General features: G+C 38.5%; 1 protein-coding gene across 2 annotated transcripts in view; it reads left to right on the top strand.

Moving 5' to 3' along the window:
- Nucleotides 1–485: 485 nt before the first annotated feature.
- NPAS3 (neuronal PAS domain protein 3) overlaps nt 486–17,411 on the top strand; it is a 599,417-nt gene continuing 582,491 nt past the window's right edge. For both annotated transcript variants that reach the window (XM_069017784.1, XM_069017790.1), the window contains exon 1: nt 486–734. In XM_069017784.1, coding sequence (XP_068873885.1) covers nt 685–734 — 50 coding nt within the window. In that variant the 5' untranslated portion in view covers nt 486–684. The remainder of the gene's footprint in view (nt 735–17,411) is intronic.

A 17,411-nucleotide genomic window follows, 5' to 3' on the forward strand; every position in this document is an offset into this window, starting at 1 on the left:
GAAGAAAGTGTGCGAAACTGCAACTGAGTGGCGTTGTTGCGCCGGCAGCAGAGGCTGTGTCCCCTGCACGCAGAGCGGGAGCGGAGCTGGGAAAGCAGCTGGAAAATGCCCAGAAATACTTTCACAGCGGTCAAGCCTGGAGATCCCTGACACCCCTCCTTCCCTCCCCCGCCCCCGCCCCGCTGGCCCGATGGCCTGGCACCCCGCGTAGCCCGGCCCGCGGGCGCGGGGGTGTGTGTGCGAGTGTGCGAGAGAGTGCGTGTGCGTGCGTGTGTGTGAGTGTGTGTGTGTGCGTGTGCCGCACCTGCCGGGCGATGCCAGCGGCCGGGCTGCCCGCCGGGGCTGCGCCGCGGCTAGCTCTTCCCGCCGCCGCCGCCGGCCGCCGCCGCTGCCTGCGCTGGGCATGTCTCTGGGGCCGGCGGGGCCCCGGCTCCCTCCGCTCCTCGGCTTATGGACGGCGGCAGCGGCAGCAGCAGCGCTAGCAAGCAAGCGAGCAAGCAACCTGCACCAGGACTGCGCGGAGGAGTGGGAGCCCGCGATGCTTTGGCCTCAGTACTTTTCCTTAGCCTGTCTGGCTAACTGGGGCCATTGCTGCCGCCGCTGCTGCTGCTAGACACACAACACACACCATCAGGAGGGGGAAAAGTAAGGGAGAGAGGAGAAAAAAAAAAAAATCCCAGGAAGATGGCGCCCACCAAGCCAAGCTTTCAGCAGGATCCTTCCAGGCGAGAACGGTAACACTTTCTCTTTATTGAACCTGCAGCAGCAGCAGCAGCAGCAGCAGCAGCAGCCGCCGCCGCAGCAGCGCCGGGCCGGGCCGAGCCGCCGGCGCTGGGGGCCGGGGCTGGCTGCCATGCCGGGGTGGGGGGACCTGCCGCCGGCACCCGCTGCTCGCACAGCCGGGCACCGTGAGTTCCTCCTAGTGCGCACCGCCAGCCGCACGCACACACACACGCACACACACACGCACACACACACACACGCACACACTCAGAACAAGCCGCGCAGCAGCGGCCCCGCTCCGGTGGCCGCACCGCCGCGGCTGCCGGAGCCGGTGCTTGGCGGGGCGCGTTGTGGAGCGGGCGTGTGTGTGTGTGTGTTTGTGTGAGCGGGGGGCGGAAGGCCCCCCCCGGGCGGCCCCCGCCGCTCGGAGGCCCTGGGGCGCCGCGCCAGGCCCGGCGTTCCGGGCGGAGGGGCCGGCCCCGCCGGTGCGGTTCAAGTGCGGCTAGGCCGGAGCGGGGGGGCGCGCCGCCAGCTGCGCCCGCGGGGCTGCCCGGGCCGGCCCCCCGCCCCACCGCCGCCGAGCGGGCCGCGGGTGCCGGCGCCCCCGCGGTGGGCAGAGCGGAGCCGGTGCGCGGGCGGGCGGGGAGGCGGGGAGGCGGTGCGCGGGATCCGGGGAGGGAGGCGGGGGGTGATCTCGCTACCCCCCCGCTTGGTTCCCGGCCCGCCGCCTGCCCCATGTACTTTTGTTGTGAGAGAGTGCTTGTGATTAATCTGCTCTGCTGGTGACACGAATTGCCCGTAGCGGATTTGTTCTAGTAAAGTGAATCTTTCTAGAAGTGACTAGTAGGAGACAAGAGTACAAGTTCATGTGATGTTACTTTGTGATTCTTACAAAAGTATTCAAAGCTCCATTGCTACACTGCGACGAGATATATGCCCAGAAGAAGAGCAGCCAGAGGGTTTGGGGTGGGCTCATTCCCTCCCGCCCCTTCAGCGTTACAAGTGGACTTGAGTGTGAGGGGTGAGGAAGGTTCCTGGCTAGTTGGAAAAATGGAAATCAACATTTAGATAGCCTTTAAAAGTAGCTGGATCATGTGTTAGTTGGTTTATATTTCACAGCACAAATAAGTCTGAAAAATATTTAAACAAAAGTACTTTAGCCTTAATTTCATACTTGCATATTTTAGAATGATCAGCATTTCTAGTACAACTTCCAAACCCCACGATTTTGTCTAAATAGTTGTGCCATTTTTCCTGAGAAAGCAGTCTGCCCGGTGTAAAAACCCCGTATACTTCCTATTCACCACTGAAGTGTTAGTGTGCTTGTCTTAGATGCATTAGTATTAACTGTTGCGCTTTGACAGGGCTATATTAATATGTAGCAAAATTAGGAGATTCACGTAAAGAAGAAAGAGTGCATCCTTAGAAGTCAATGACTTAACTACAGATTTTCATTTTCAACTACAAACATTTTTTTTTAAAAATCTTAATTTCAGTGGCTGCAGAGGTGTTTCTACTGTGTTAATAACACTTAAAGCAGCAGGTTTTTCTCCTACAGAGTTCTTTGTTGGAAAAACAATTCGTATGAATAAGTCCTGTCCCCCCCCCACCAAACAATTCTGCTGTCTTCTTTCTGAGAATGTTACTATATTAGTGCTAAGTGTATTTGCCAGGATAGCTTCAGTAATCTCTCCAGCAGAAGCATATTTGTGTGCCATTTTGGGAATTTCTCTGAGATAGGAATCTTGAAGATAGAATTAATTTCTAGGGGAAACTTCATAGCCTGTGCATGAGTGCTTTCTTTATCACCTGTCTCCATTTGGCATTCGGAGAAGGTAAATCAAAGTGCGCGATTTGTTATTCTGCTCCACTTGAGAGCTGAACTAAATAACACTTGGTCTGAAATTCTGATTGAAGTTGTAGGAGGATATACTGTATTTAATTTAATGCCCTTTAATAGCATCTTCTTGTTCAGCTCTGATGCTGTCATTTTAAAGGTTGGATCGGAGTAGTTTTTCCCTGTAGGGAGTAGGAGGTGTAATCATTTCAGGGGAAAAAGGTAGTCTAAATTCTGAGAACACTAATAACCACAAACTTGGCCTAGTGTCCAAGAAGTTGTTTTTTGCCCTTAGGGTTCACTTTGTTATCACTCTGTACAGTGCTCTGGACAGTTTAGGTATGAGTATTGCATGTAGAAGTTGATGATATTTTTTGTAGCAGAAATAATGGTGATCTGTTTATCCCTTAAAAGTTTTGGAGTAAATCGATCAGTGCTTCAATAAACAGATACTCATGTACATTTTATTGAAAGTTGTGTAATGTGCTCATGAAATCTTGCATGTAACTATTTTAACTGTCTCTGTACACATCCTGTCATCTGTGTGAGCCAAGATATTTGACACACAGGAACATAGCACTTACTGAAAGAGTTTCGCAGTTTCTTAGCTACTACTTCAGTAAACTAGTTCTTAAGATTAAGAATCCTCTAAATTAACTTTGTGTACATTGTTTTTTTAATCTTCACTACCACAAGTATTTGGGTAGATTGTGTTACATTTTTTCAAGCAGAAAATGTGCTTACAAAACAGTTGTAAAAAGTAGTAGTCTCTCATGTAACCAGGCACTTGAATAGCTTTGAAACTTTTTTCACCTGTTTAGGTTCTTAAAAGGATATATGAAAAGTTACACACTTATATTTGTTTGGTTTTCTTTTAAACTGTGATTGCTAGCAAATTTTACAGTTACAGCAACAGTTTCATTTTTTGAACTGTGTGGATATACACCCAAGAAAATGAAATAGACAGAAGTGTCATGCATATGATATGCCAGCATTGATTTGTATAGCATATCATAATATTAGAGTGCTATTGGTTTAAAGTGAAAGAGAAAAAAAACCTTTATTTCGGCATTTTTTCTAGAGCATGAGTTTAAACATAGCAGTGATAAATGATGATATGCATTGTCTAACACTTGCTTTTATATAAATAGCTCCAGAAGATTGCTTAAATGATAATCGAAAATATGAAATAGGGTGGCCTTCATATCACAAGGCCAAGGGTCTACAAATGGAAAAACTGAAATAATGAAATATTTCCAAGGCAACAGACTGTCACCAAGAACAGTAATGCATGGGCATATCATAGAGCTACCAGAGAGGATATTAGATCTTATAGCTCTAGAGCCAGGAGTTATAATGACCTTTATTAAATAGAGCCCTCCCACATTACAACAATCTTTCTGATTTCTGATTTATGGATTAGCAGTCATACTACTCTTCATAATTTGAAACATTTTCCCACCATATTTGATTTGCTACATTTTTCTCCACTGGAATCATACATTATTTAGAGCTTACATGAGGGTATTGATCAACAAAACTTATATTAGGTATTTTCAGTAACTAATGGGATTCTGAATAACAAGATTTTGTCTGCAGCACCATTTCTACACTCTTTACACCACAACTGTTTTTTTCTTACAAACTATATCCGGTTAGCTTGTTTTCTAACAATTTGATGGCATTATATTCTAATGCTGTACTATAAGTAAGTTACAAATAATTAGAGAATTTTGTTAACAGATTAATACAACACCTGCAACCATAGGTATATTTAAGAGATTATGAAGATCTATTGTCAGTATCCATCTTGTTTTATTAGCATCTCACTTGAATTTCAGAGTCTAATATACTGGCAATTTCAAATCACATTTGTTTGAAACTTGGCACACAAGTTGCCAGCCCAGATGGGAATTTTACTGCAAGAGTGATGTAAAACAGTTGTTGAAGACTGGCATTCTAGGCATCCGCTTCATCAGCATACTTCCTAAAAAGTAAAGAGTACTTTAAATCTTTTTGTTTTATAAAATTATCTTTATAATAATACCCTCTTTATTGGAAAATATATTCTAAGATAAGAATTTTGATAACTGATAATGATCATTAAAACTACCTGTTACCATTTTATAACATTTTTGGAATGATTCTTCTCGCACCGAGGTCAGTAGAATGAAGCCATTTAACCAACGTGGCAGAAGTTCATTTGATAGCAATTAAGTAACTGTTTACTGTTATGAAACCATTTCCTGAAATCTCATCTCATCTCATGTGAAGAAACCTTACATTCAGTTAGTTCATCAGATCAATTTTTTATTATTATCAGTAGTAGCTCTTGCAGGTGTAAAAGCACCTCATCTTGTGTTTTCAGCATAGTCGCGTCAGCACAGTCATAGCATGTTTTGAAATGAATCAAACAAACTTGTTCTGCAGGATGTCACCCTAGAAATTTGTTTATATATTTTTAACACAGGATATTTTTAAGGTACATAGTAAAGACTGCATTTTCACCCCAGTCATTTGTTTCTTTGGGTCATTTGCTTATGCTTAATGTTTGACTTTTTTTTTTAAGAAGCTGCCAAAGATTTATGGCCATGAGAGGAAATGTTTTGAAATTTCATTTCAAAAGAATTACATTTTTTCAGAAGAGGCAATTTCTTTCTATGTAATATTTATAAGGCTACTGTATGCTATCTTAAACATACAAAATCCTATTAGTGCGAATGAGGTGTGTGACTTTTTGTTTAATAGGACTTTGCATAATAGGGATGATTTGTAATAATATTGTATTTTGCTGCATAAGAAGATGTGCCATAGTAAGAACATAATAGTTGCTGCCATGTCTTATATGACTAGAGCATTGTTCTGTGACTAGCTCGAGCAGTGGTTTTGCAATACACAAAGTCCTAGTCAAATGAATAGGACCGTTGTGCCATTCATTTGAACAGGACTTTGAGTAGTACAAATATTCGTTAATTTTGTATGCCACAGAAGTATATTACACAGGACAAAGAAGGTACAGTAAGGGTAGGATAGTATTTGTGTCTGTAACTTGGCAGAACTGGACCCTGTCTTTGGGAGAATATTGAGTTCAAGTTGTACCTTAATTGTAAGAAAAGTCCCAAATGAAATTACGTACACAATTAAAGTATACTACAGAGAATCACAAGCAAGGATAAAAGTATTTTTAACATATAATTTAATAGATGTGAATTTGTTCTCAGAGAGATTGCAATGACAAATATACTTAGGGAGAGGAGGAGTGAACTTTGCTTCTGTGTGTTATTATAAAATGCGAAAGTCTTGAGATTGTCAAGTGAAAATGGAGTGATTCTCAAGGAGATCCTGATCTCAGCCTGCTGCAGCTAGATACTGAGAGTTATGCCAGCCCTTACCCGGCACTCTATGCGCAGGCAAGAGCCAGGCACATTAAAGAACAAGTGATATGTTAGAAAGAATTTGAAACGGGTTACTGAAAGCAGAGTTTTGAAGATTTTCTTACAGGCTATTTTCCCAGCCTTTCTTATATGTTGCATTTTGGACTTTGGACTCTTCTGTCGTGTTATGTCATTTGTCTGTTCCGGAGAACTTCTGATTGATGTCATCCAATGTCTGAAGAAGACTTTAATATTAATACTGAGTATTTCTGTAGATATGTTTCTTTATTTGGCTTAGCGTGCGTCGAAAGGTCTGAAAACGCTGTTCTACATGTTTTACTGATGAGATAGTTACACACAAAAGATTTTTGAGAACTAGCAGAAGTGGCAAAAGATGTCAATGTTAGCATTAGGAGTAAAATTCCAGCCCCCATTTTGACTGTGTATTCAAAGATTACACTGCCTTCATTAGAGGGATTTACATTTCTTTTACAGGCAAAACCTCCACTGAAATAAAGTGCTTTCAGAGAATGGCTTGATTGCAATTTAAAATTAGCTGTTAGCTTGATATATAATAGAAGTTCAACACTTATGTTAAATAATTTAAGTGGAAAAGTACTGTTCCATTACCTGCAGGCATGTTAGGTTTACATATGTATATAGTGAACTTAGGGGATATAGTCTGAATAATATGTATGTACATAATCTATGATAATGTCCCAGGGGCTTGGATTTTCTGAAGAGCCTATTGGATTTAGGCATTCAACACATACTGCATTTTAGTGAAATATGGGTTCCTAAATCCTATAAGCTCCCTTTAAAATACTTGCCTGGGAATTTTGTCTCCAACAGAAATTTAGAACAGGCTTCATTAGGTATTAATTGTTTTAAACTGAATTTTATTGTGTAATGAATAGTCTTTGAACAGTCATTTTGGATGAAATCCTAAAGGGTTATAGTTTTGTTGAAATATAGGCACAGAACTGTATAATTATATATCAGAACTCTATACTTACATATTAGAATAGGGAGGGGAGAAAGGGATTTTCTTTCCCTCTTGCTGAAATGTCATATTTGAAAGTCATGTGCAAAGTCACATTTGCAATCAGTTTACTCACAACCTAGGCTTGTATGAGTTAGGTGCCAAAGCTGTAATTCATTTAGCAAAAGTATAGTATACCAAATTTTAGAAGGATATTTGTTAAAAACCTGTTTTTTCTTAGAGATGATGGGAGGCAGAATTTGTTACTTTGTGGGAAAAAAATGTAAGTGGGCAGTTTTCACAGGTCAAGGTTGAGGTCAGTAGAAAGAGCGACTGAATGTGTACAGCACTGGCAGCAGGATTAAAAAAGGAAAAAAGTATTAAAAAAAGAGAATAGCTGCCAGTGGTACTTATCCTTCAACCTTCACAGCTGAAAAAAAAAGTAGCTGATTTTATTTGTCTGACTATAGTTAGATGTAGGATTGGCATGTTTGCTTCACCTTTGCATAAATTGCTAACAGTATGGACAGGAGGTTCTTGAAAAGAACTGCATTTTAAAAAACAAACCCGATTTCTCTTGCTAAGTAACAAATAGAAGATGAACATAAAAAGAGAAACAAGTATTTTGTACAAATTTATCTATTCATTCTTTCTGAGCTGCTGTTCAGTTTTACAACGAAACTTGCATTTCTTGTGAAAAATCAAAAGTACAGTAATTTTTTTCATTGGCTGAATGAGGTAGATAAATGGTACTCAAGTAGTTGTTTGCAGGATCCAAGTAGTTTACTACAGTATCTTAATTAATTGGATGTTCACTTTAATAGTGAGGTTTCCTGTTTGTAGGCAGTGCTCTGTAACCAGAACATATCTTTGATACATAAATGATACATATGATTTCAGAAGGTCCATATTTATTCAAGATCTGTTTTTACTAAGCAACTGTTTCAGATTAACAAACAACAGGAAATAAATGGAGGTGACAGAAAATAGACTTCAGATGAGAAGCATGATAGAAAAGATACAGCTGATTCCAGATCTGTCAAACATATATGCTGTTTCTGTTATCAATCACTCCACTTACACTCAAATTTCCAAACTAAGAGATACTGTCTTTCTTTTTATTCCTTTTTTAATAGAAAGAAAAATGCTTCTCTACAGAACTGCAGTTTTGAAGCTGTTATTCCATGCTTTTTAAGGGTAGTATTTAAAATTTTTTGCATCACTTCCAAAAACCAGAACAGGAGACCGCAGGATGTAGCAAACATTGCAAATCTCCTTTCCCCCAAAATTATTTGACACACTGAATGTCTATCTTTAGGAGCAGCCACTATTTAGATTGTGGATTTAGAATTCCTTTAGGAGTGATTTTTAAAAAAATTGTTTATTATGCTACTAGTGCAAAAAAAAGATATTTAAGTTTTATTCATTACTTTTTTGTTTCTTATAGTAATTATCATGTATTGCAATATTTATTCAATTCAAATAGGAACAAACCCCAAAGTGATTAAGGGAAAAAGTGTGTTTTAATTGACAGAGAATGGAAAGATACTTCGCCTGAAAAGCAAAATTAGAATTCTTCAGTATTTATTCTGCTTCTTACTAATTGTGAGAAGAACTTTAAAGGATTTTCAACTGACTAATATACAAGTATACTGAAAAGTGCAAGCATATGTTGTATATTAGATAGACACAGAATATGTATTTGCTTGAGAGGAAATAATGCTAGTTGTTGATCTTCAGCAAGCTATGTCTTACTTTACCTAAAGTTAAATGTAAATACGTGTACTGGAATGGAGGTTTTCTTTCCCTCTAATGCTGTGAGGGAAAAGTAAGCTCATCTTTTTTTCTTTTTTTCTTTTTTTTTTTTTTTTAATCTTTTTTTTCCCCCCACATTTTTATTGTTCTGTGTAAATGTAATTTGTTAATCCTGTGAAATTTGTCATAGATAAATTTGCTTGGATTATCTTGTCACCACCGTATCTGCATTCTTTTGTTCATTGCTTATTCATAATTTAACAGTCTGGCAGTGAGCCTTTTTGGGATGCTCACAAAAGATATATGACCTCTACCAGCTGCTACTATAACCTGCAGAATGCACAGCAAGACATTAGAAACGTGAGGATTCCTCTACTGATTAAAGTGCTCTTCATTTAAACAGTCTGTTCATAAGAATCTCAGGAATCTTTGTGGATAGCAGTTTTGATTTTTCTTTTCTCACAAAATTGTTTCTAACATTTTCCTCTCCTGAAGGGAAAACTAACACTGAATCTTGAGATGGTGATGCTTAGCTTTCAGATGGACTAATGAAAATTAAATCCCTTATTATATATGCCTGTGTATACATAAGTGTGTATGTGCATTTACACATTTCTTATACCTGTACTAGTCTCTATGAGTGTGTATATATATATACTTATATATACATATTTCCTGCGGTTTTACAGTGGGAGAAATTAGTGCCCATGTGTACTATTTTAAAACTAACTCATCTTTAGGATATTTTTCAGCGCATATTATTATGCAGTACTAATTTACAGAAGAGTTATCCAATTTAACCCTGCTTTAGCCCTAGTGTCTTACAGACTGTATTGTGTAAATACTCAACATTATACAGTACATGAAAGACATTAAATATGATGTTACTTGAAGTGTAACAACATTTTAGATTTTCATTATTCTCCTGACTCAGTTTAGCATATAAATTTTTCCCTTTTTCACTTTTTTTTTTATTCGTATCTGCAGATCAGCTTGTGAGTAATGGCTAGTTTTTTACCTCCCCTTTGTGCTGGCACATGATTATAGTTCAAAATAATTCATTGCTAATCCATGCAGTATTGGTTCATCTCCATCACTTTGTTTTGTGATTAGAGCCTCGGGCCTGTAAGAACATCCTTCTGCACAGTTTGCTATCCTGATTTTCTTTGACTGCATCCCATTTTTTAAATAGTTCTATCATTACTGCTCACCTACCAATCCTATTTAATTTTTAAAAATGTATCAGTTAAAAGAAATTAATATTTTGTGGGGTTATTTTTCAAGGGTTTATGAAAAATATTTGTTTTCCACTGCAGTAAGTCTCCAGCAGTGGTGTGTATAGGTCTTGGTTCATCTCAGCTGATGATGGAAATCTGACTTGAGTTTCTCATTTTTCCTTAGCGGTCTGAATTTCCTCTGTACTTATTTACATTAGGCGCCTCAAGAAGTGCAGAATCTTAAAAAGAAACACTGTTTCCTTTTTGAAACTGACTACAATAGAATAGTAATCACTGTCTTGTCATTTTCGACACAACATTTCAAACAGAGCTGGTGTAAAATAAAGCTGACAGAGGAACTTTTAAAATATATAGGGCATGATCCTACTATGATCACTCTGGTTGAAGTTACTGTTTATTGGGTCAGATATGAACTGATGTGACATTAGAACTGGGCTTTTGTGATATAATGATATTGTACCTTGATCAGATTTACATTGAATATTTCCAGATTATGAAGAAAATCCATAATTTTATTTCACATCAAAAGATGCTAATTTTATGAGAAGGTCATCTAAAAGATTTTTCAAGACTTTGTTTCAGCATTGAGTAGTCCTGTGTTCCTTTTAATAATTACTTTCATCTCATTGTAGCCGTGTGTTTGAAAGTGTAGGTCAATAAGGATGATCGCATTCAGAATTTCATGATCTGTGTAGTGGAACAAATTGAAAGCAAAGCCTGTATCAATCACTGTGAAGGGAGGGTTAATTGTTACTGCTTCTCAAGCCTCTGGACAGATAAACCAGTAATGAAATACTTATTGCTCTGATATGTGAATGGTTAAGGATGAAACAATGGAAACAGAAGCAGTCTTCAAAGATAACATAACAAAAAAAAAAAAAGGCAGAGAAAAAGAATAATCTGGACTAAAGTAAGATACTGTGTATGCTGTGTATTAACATTTTGAAAGTAATTTTGTTTTCATCTAATATAGCCTTCTAGGAATGGTGTAAGACAGTAGAATGTATAAGGTTTCTAAAACAAAAATAAAACATGAATTTTACAGCTTTTATTTTGCAAACAATTTAAAAGGTTTTACATTAAGCCTGGCTGGACCTTAGGTAAAAGTAACATTTCTAGCATTAAATGTTTTCTTTTCTTTTCTCTGTTTTTAATTTGTGGTACCTTTAAGTGTTTATTTTTTTTTCCTTCTTTAAAAACACAGCTGTATTTACTAAATTGAGTACGTTTTGTTTCCATGTAATGTTGTTTTAAAGCATTTTGCCTACAGCCAAGCAGGACTCTAAAAGAGTCTAAAAGAGTGTTTAAAGATAGAAGCAGAAAAATAAAAATTAGTGCAAAACCAAATTACGATACTACAGTAAATATTTAACTATTTCTAGATTGTGAACTTACATTTTAAACATCTGTTAGTTACTTATATGTTGAAATATATGCAAAAATATTTAGCCAAATTGAAGTCTTAGGCCCATGACAATCATCTCAACACAGTGGGTAGTTCTGAAAATTAATGAGAATGATAATACTGTAAAGACTGTTCCAGAGTTTGCCCAAATTCATTATCTAAGACTCTTGTTAAGAACATCTCAAAGAATTTTAACCAGGAAAATATATTAATGGTTCAAAAGCATTTTTCAAAATGGTGATTTATAAAAGTATAATGGAATTATATATGCAAGAGCTATAGTTAGAAAAACAACACAGGAGCAGCACATTATGAAGAACCATTTTCTAACAACTAGAGTACTTGGCTTTGATTTTGTCCATAGGTGTCAAGGTTTCCTTAATTTATATTTTGGGATGAAGGAAATGAAAAAGTGAAGGCAACTTACAAAAAGAAAAAAATTTTTGTCTCCTTGTTAGCTACTTAATGAGGCCTATAGCTGCTTAAAAGCTAAACAAAGTAATTAATAATTTTAGAACTAGTATAAACATCTTTTAGACAATCGAAAACCACTTTCAGGAGGAAGGGTGATGAGGCACATCTTTAGATTTCTCTTCAGAATGTTAAGAATTTCCTGTTGCCTGTTTCCTGATGGGATTGACGCAGCTGTGTATCATATGGAATGAAAGACGAACCAAGTGCCTGGCTTTGTTTTATTCAAGTCTTCACTTAAGAAAATGTGTGTGTTGATTTTGGCTCTTTTTTCAACACATTGCTGATATGAATGCTATACACAAAATTGTCCAAATGGGAGCTAATTATAATTAATTTATCTTTTTTCAAAGGGACAGAAAATGTTAATAACTAAAGTGTATCAGTAAGAATGGTGGTGGGTTTTGTTTTTTTTTTCCTTTTTCTTAGCTGTGTGCAATGAAAAAGAGAGGGCTTGGAACATTACTGTTATTTCCATTTGTATTTTCAGAAGTGATTGGTATATAGAAGTATCTGTGAGTATGTGCATGTGCACGTGTAATTGTTGGAAAACAAGTCAGTTTATAGAGTTTCTTACTTGTTTTGGCTGTTGTGCAATCACATAGCTCATCTACAAAACAGCTTTCATGGGAGATGTGAATGCAAAATAGACAGGAATAGGAGGATCAAAAAAAAATTTTTAAGGAGTAATTTTGTTCTAGACTGTCCCACTTCATGGACCAATTCTTTGAAGAGAATTCAGGGTGGAAAACTGTACTTGTTAATTTTTTCAGTAATTTCCTTCTCTGGCTAGAGAAGGCTTGGCAGAAGATGGCAAACCTGATTAACTGATCTGGGAATGGGAAACAAAAGGTGATGCAGATCCATAGCAGTGGGGCCGTCCTTCCACTTGTGTCCCAGTTCCTGGTAGAGCCTTGTAAAGTTGTGTAGAACTCAGTTCCAGTTGGAATTCATACTAGCTCAGGTCAATATTATCTTCTTCTCAGAGGGCTGTATAAGGCAAATTCAGTTGCTATAGGAAGGGCTCTGGATATTGCAATCCCATGAGTAAAGAAGCTTCTCAGCATCATACTATGGCTCTATGCTGTTGAAGCAGAAACAGGCACAGTGCAGAGTGCATTGCAGTGATGGGCAGTAGTGCTGAGGGCATGCTGCAAGGCAGAGCAGGGGCATGTGTGACTAAGTGGAGTGATTCCACTGGATTACTTCTGAGACTGCCTCTCCAAGCAAGATACGGACTTCTAAAAATCACTTTAATCATTGTGAATTGCACTTTAAATCTTAAGCTTTGATTCTCTCAACCTGCCAGTCAGCTGTGAAAGCAGTTGACTATGTCCCTGTTCTTTTTGCCCTGTGACTTCTTGGCAAATGTCATCTTTCTGGTGCCTTCAGATACTTTGATCACTTCTTCAGTGCATCCTTTGGAGGGTCTTTGTCAGTCATTACCCAGCTTTGTGTGGGAGTTCTGCAACATGTTGTCTCTCATCCGCCCCCTTTTTTTCCCCCTTATTCTGCTCTTCATCTTTGCATAATCTTATGTGGAAAGATAATTTAAGTATCATCTCTTTGCAGGTGATTCATAGGCTTATGGTATTTCTATCTCAATGAAAATGTAGTCTTGCTTCTCTTTTGTCTCCTTAGTGCCTAGTTTAGATTCCCTTAGTCTAAACAGTTCTCCTAGAGTTCTTTACAAGCCCTCCATCTACTTTTCAAGTTAACAGTGCTATGTTGCCTCTTAGGACAGGTCTGTAATTTGGCAGTCTCACTGATACAGACCTCTTCCTCATAGCATAGCAATTAAAAAGGCAAATAGATTATTTGCTGTTAGTAGGAAAGAAACAGAAAAACAAACCGAAAACATGAATGCCAATCCATAAATCCAGTGTGTGAAATCTATCTATTGTGTGTATTTTTGTTATTGTTATTTCAAAAAGATACTGTAGTTTGAGATAAGGGCATAAAGGCTGATGAGATACATGGAAGGAGTTTTGTCAGAGGAAGAGTTAAATAAAGTAAAATAGTTCATCTTGGAAAAGACATGACTGAGCAAGGCCTCAAGGAGACAGCTGGAGAACAAGTATTCACAAACTTTAATATTATGAGAAAAAGGAAACATCCTGTGTAATTCTCAGGAAGCAGTTTTAAAACATTTAACAGAAGTTGTAATTTTTTGTTTGTTTTGGTTTTTTGTTTTTGTGGCTTTACTGTGTGGCTCCCTTCCATACTACCATGTAGCATGCAATTGAATAGTGGAATTCCTTGCCAAAGGATGTTTTAGAGGTCAAAATATGAACAGGCTCAAAAATGCATCAGGCATTACCCTATTATGTCTCTGAGGAGCTGTTAAGTGTGATGGTGATGATGCAACTCAACTTCAGGAAGCTGACTGCTGGATGCTGACATGGGATATCATGGAAAGGGATGCTCTTTCTCTGCTATATTTTTTTTTTTCCACTGACCTAGTGTAACTGTTTTGTTCTATTCTGAAGTTCTTTGCATTCAGACTGCATCAAAGTCTTGCAGGCTTTTCCTGCCTTACATCCCTGCTGTATGTGTTTGCCTGCCTACTCTTCAGTTAAAAGCTCATCCTCATTACCATTGAGAAATATTCTTTCTCCAGTCCTATCTATCCAGAATCCTCTTACAGAGATCATTTTCAGAGTGACAGACTGTCACATTGACCATGTCTTTTTATATCCTCCCCAGTGTCCCTTCTCTGGTCTCTGAAATATTAGTATCTTGCCCTGAGTTTCAAGTCCTTCTTTACCCAGCTCTATCATACTGTTTGTCTTTGTCAAGGTTTTCCTTCAAGTTGTAACATCCGCCCTGTTGCCCATTTACTATTTTGCAAACACACATTTGTTTAATATCTTAGTCTTGGACTAGGATTCCTTTTGGGTTCATCTCTTTTCCCAAGAGGTTCCTTCCCTGAAATGCCTACAAAAGCATGACAATATCAAGCTCCTTTTAACAAGATATCACTTCTTGTGATGCTAGCTACTGTCGTCTCACTGCTTCTAAATAGTTTCCTATCTTGTATCTGATACTTGCTCTCTAGGATTTTGGGGGCTCAGGGCAGGGGTTTTGTCCTGTGGTACTCGGTTACATGGTAGATTTGTTAGTACTACTGTTACTGCTACTAATATGAGTATTTTAGTGGTGTGCTTGGTTGATCTGGGATGCTGAGCTCTTGTAAGGGGAAGTAATGTCTTTTAAATGTGTTAAGGTGTGAAAAACTTTTGTGAAATCCAGAGGAGATGGGACAAATTAATGACAGAGTAATCCACTGAATGTAACTAAATACACATCTATTTGAGGAAATTCCTGCACTGAACATGATTGGCTGGAGACTTTGGGTGCATATTATATATGCTGTCACTTTTGTTATGTTGTTCCTTGCAGCTACTTTTGAGTATTGTTGGAGATGGGATGCAGGAAACACTGGTCTGACCCGGTACTCCTGCTCTTGCATTGTTGTGTAGAATGTTTCTGGAAGCTGTAGCAGGTCTCCTTGGTGATTCTTTTGCTTAGAAAATTGTTGGAAAAAATGGTCTCAGTTAAATAGTTTTGGCTACTATCATTTTCTGTGCATTTCATAAATGGATATGAGATGTGTCACAGCTTAATTACACTGCTTCATAATGTGTTTTTATCTCATGTTGATATGATTAAGGAAGACCTTATTTGGACTGTATGGACAAAGCATCACACCATGCAATGCCTAGGGGGAAAAAAAAGAGTGCCTGCTTTGAAGAGTTCATAGTTTTAATTGCTGTTTATTCTTCATTTGTTGGAAAGGGCTTTCTGTAACACAGTTTATTTTACACTCCTATTTGAAGTTTTATTTTTTTTATGATCAAGCAAAGTGCATATTAAGCAGATTGAATTCAGCAAAATTGAATGCTTGGATATTATTTTTGCTTGGTGAAACCCCAATGGCACAAAATTAATTGCAGTGATGACTTGAACATTGCAATGAACATATGTGAACTTCAATGTGTATTATACTTTTAGACCAGGATGCAGTCTATTTTATACATGATAAAAGTAAACAAAATCAACTAGTAGTGATATGGGCATTAGTTTAAAGGGCATGTAACTGAAATATACATTGATAACTTTTGTCAAAGGTATGCAATATCGGACCCATATAACTTCTGTGTGTCATTTTTTGAGAAGGAACTGATTTGTAATAACTGTTTTCATAAATACCTAAGTTTGCATGTTAGCAGAGATAAGTTATCATACATGCAAGTTTAATTAATTATATACTCAAGTATTTGAAGTCATGTATTTCAGTTGTATCAGTGTAGACTTAGCACTATTAGAAAGGCTTCAGATTTATCTAGGTAGCTGCAGGTATAAAATTTGGTCTTCCTTGAGTTCTAGCTTGAAATGATTCCTCTTGTGTTGATTTGTTTTAGGTAAGGGAGGTGAAAGATAAATTGTGGAATGCTGTTCATCAGGAGGTTGGTATCCATAACTATTTGTATAGTAGTGGTCTGATAGCCACATCTTTAATCAGCAGGAGAGATTTGGAGAGTTCCAGCAGGGAGAATTGAAAGTTGGGTGGCCACATTTCCTGTCACCTTGAGAGGTAAAATGGTGATTGTATTCTAGAAAATCATTGTGTAGAGCAGACTTTTGTGGAAGCTAAATACAGCTCAGAAGCCTACAGGAATGTGTTGGAAAAGAGTGAAAGGAAGCTGGATTTCTTCCACAGCAAATTTGGAAGTGTAGGAAACAGTCTGATTTCTTTTCAGGTTAGAACATCTATCACCAGTCTTGACCAGGACCTGATTTTACTTTATGATGTCTTGAGAGGCTTAGGCTATGACTTGCTTCAGATCACAGTACAGCTGACGTTGGCAGGAACCTCTGAAGATCATCTAGTCCAACCCCACTGCTGAAGCAGGGTCATCTGGATCAGATGTCCAGGTCTGTGTCAAATTAGGTTTTGAATATCTCCATGAAAATTCTACAACTTGTGGGATCAGCTGACCAACTTGTAGTGTTTGACCACCTGATGACAAAAGAGGTTTTCCTAATATTCAGTTGGAGTTACCTGTATTCCAGCTTCTGTCTTCATCTCTTGTCCTAAAAGTGTATATTTCTGCAAAGGTCTGGCTCCACCTTCTTTGTAGCATTCCACTAGACAGCTGTAGACAGAAATGAGAGCTTTATTTCACCTCCTGTGCTTATGGATGAGCAAACCCTGTTCTCTCAGCCTCTTGTAGTACATAATGTAATGCAGTCCTCTTTGTGCCTTGGTGACTTTCTGCAGTGGCTTGCTCCAATACATCACTGTATTTCTGGTCCTGGAGAGCTCAAAACAGGACTGGGTACTCCTGGTGCAATGTCACAGGTGTTGGGAAGAGAGGGGAACTTACTGCATGCATTATAGTTAATACAGCTCAGTATGCCATTGGCCTTCTTTGCTGCAAGGCTGCATGCTGATGAGGCCCGGCACAGTCCTGATATCTGATGTTTTCTGTGGGGTAGACCAGCTCTGAAATGTTAGAGCTTTCCAATGGGAAGCATTGATTTTTTTGCATGTTAGTGCAGTATAGTAATGCAAACTTTGCAACAATAATGTTACAGATGGGTCAGTAACAGCAGTGATTTT

This window comes from Aphelocoma coerulescens, chromosome 5 (assembly GCF_041296385.1).
Source record: "Aphelocoma coerulescens isolate FSJ_1873_10779 chromosome 5, UR_Acoe_1.0, whole genome shotgun sequence".
In the NCBI taxonomy this organism is placed as follows: Eukaryota; Metazoa; Chordata; class Aves; order Passeriformes; family Corvidae; genus Aphelocoma; species Aphelocoma coerulescens.